Genomic DNA, 1,411 nt, shown 5'->3' on the forward strand with positions numbered 1-1,411 from the left:
ATCACTGATGTAACAGATAATAATAACATAATAGATAATAATACTCATTCCATTTCTTCATTTCTGCTGGGAGCCAAGTAGGTAGATTATTTCCCGATTTGTCATTAAAAACCCTCTTTTTCTTTTTCTTTCAGATGGTCACCACCTCTGGGAGACTGAGGCCAAGGTTGATAGAGACGCCTCAAAGTCTGTAAGTTATACATGTGACGCTGTTATCGTGACGAATCTGGTCTCATTTCAGGATTAAAGCACTGAAGCAGCTGTTCTCAATCATTTAACTAAGTGGCAAAACATTTTCAATCTTGACTTGTAAAAAACAAACTGATGTCTAAATCAAGTGAGCTGAGAGTCAACGGAGCTAGTACGGAGTTTGGATTAACACTACATTTGGACTTTTATTAAACCCTTTACTTTAAAGGGGCAGTTCACCCTAAATGCGAAAACAAACACACATTTATTTGTATATTTATCTCTAATAGTAGCCAAACATACAGATATATTTTAGACTGGAAACATCTGCTAGCCTGGCTCAGCCTGAGAATAACAAAATCCTCCTACAAGCCAGGCTGGCTGTTTCCCTGTTCTATTATCTTTGTGCTAAGCTAGGCTAATCAGCTGCTGGCTGTAGCTTGTCGAATGATGTCAATCTTCTTATCTAACTCTCAGCAATATAATATAATCACCTGAAAATTAGACTTTGCGTTTTCGTTACCCTAAAATGACTACAGAGGGAGCGGGGTCCTCTTCCACAGAGGCTGCCATGTTGAACCGCCATGTTTGTTACAGTAGGACAAACCAAACACTGGCTGTAGATGGGGGCGCTCACATGTTTTGAGAGTTTCATGGCCGCCGTAGTTTTCCCCTACAAGCTTGGAAGGCTGGGATGTGTTCAAATGGATGCAGTCTGCAACTTCAGATGCCATTAAATCCTACACACAAGGTGGTCTTCTCAAGCATATTAAGGGCACACACACACAAATGATGAACTATGATATGACTGCAGATTTCCTCGGCCCGGGGGCAGAAGCCCTCGGGGGGAAACAGCAGTGTTGTGTTTGAAACGTGTGGAAAAGGTTTTCAAAAGTTCAACCTTCAACCTGTGGGAGTTTGCACTTGGCATTGTGTCCTGTCTTGGCCTGTGACAGAGAGAGAGAGAGACAGAGAGACAGAGAGAGATGTAGTGGTGGGAGTCTGGGAGATAGACGAGGGGATTAGAGGGTGTCTATATGTGAGGCACCGCACCTGCTCCCAGTGTCTTCCTATTGCACAACATACACACTTTCTCTCTCTCTCTCTCTTTCACACACACTCACAGACAGTGACTGCTGGGACACATCTGTCTGCTTGAATAGACAAAGGGCCTCCCTCCCTTCCTCCCTCCCTCCCTCACTCCCCTCCTTTAGTTTTCACA

General features: G+C 43.7%; 1 protein-coding gene across 1 annotated transcript in view; it reads left to right on the top strand.

Annotated features, from left to right (window-relative positions):
• nfatc1 (nuclear factor of activated T cells 1) overlaps window positions 1-1,411 on the top strand; it is a 43,280-nt gene that overhangs the window by 23,271 nt on the left and 18,598 nt on the right. Inside the window, exon 7 of the mRNA XM_035681787.1 lies at window positions 135-190. Coding sequence (XP_035537680.1) covers window positions 135-190 — 56 coding nt within the window. The remainder of the gene's footprint in view (window positions 1-134; window positions 191-1,411) is intronic.

Source organism: Morone saxatilis, unplaced genomic scaffold (assembly GCF_004916995.1).
Source record: "Morone saxatilis isolate NCDOM2014 unplaced genomic scaffold, NCSU_SB_2.0 Contig9, whole genome shotgun sequence".
NCBI classification, from domain to species: domain Eukaryota; kingdom Metazoa; phylum Chordata; class Actinopteri; family Moronidae; genus Morone; species Morone saxatilis.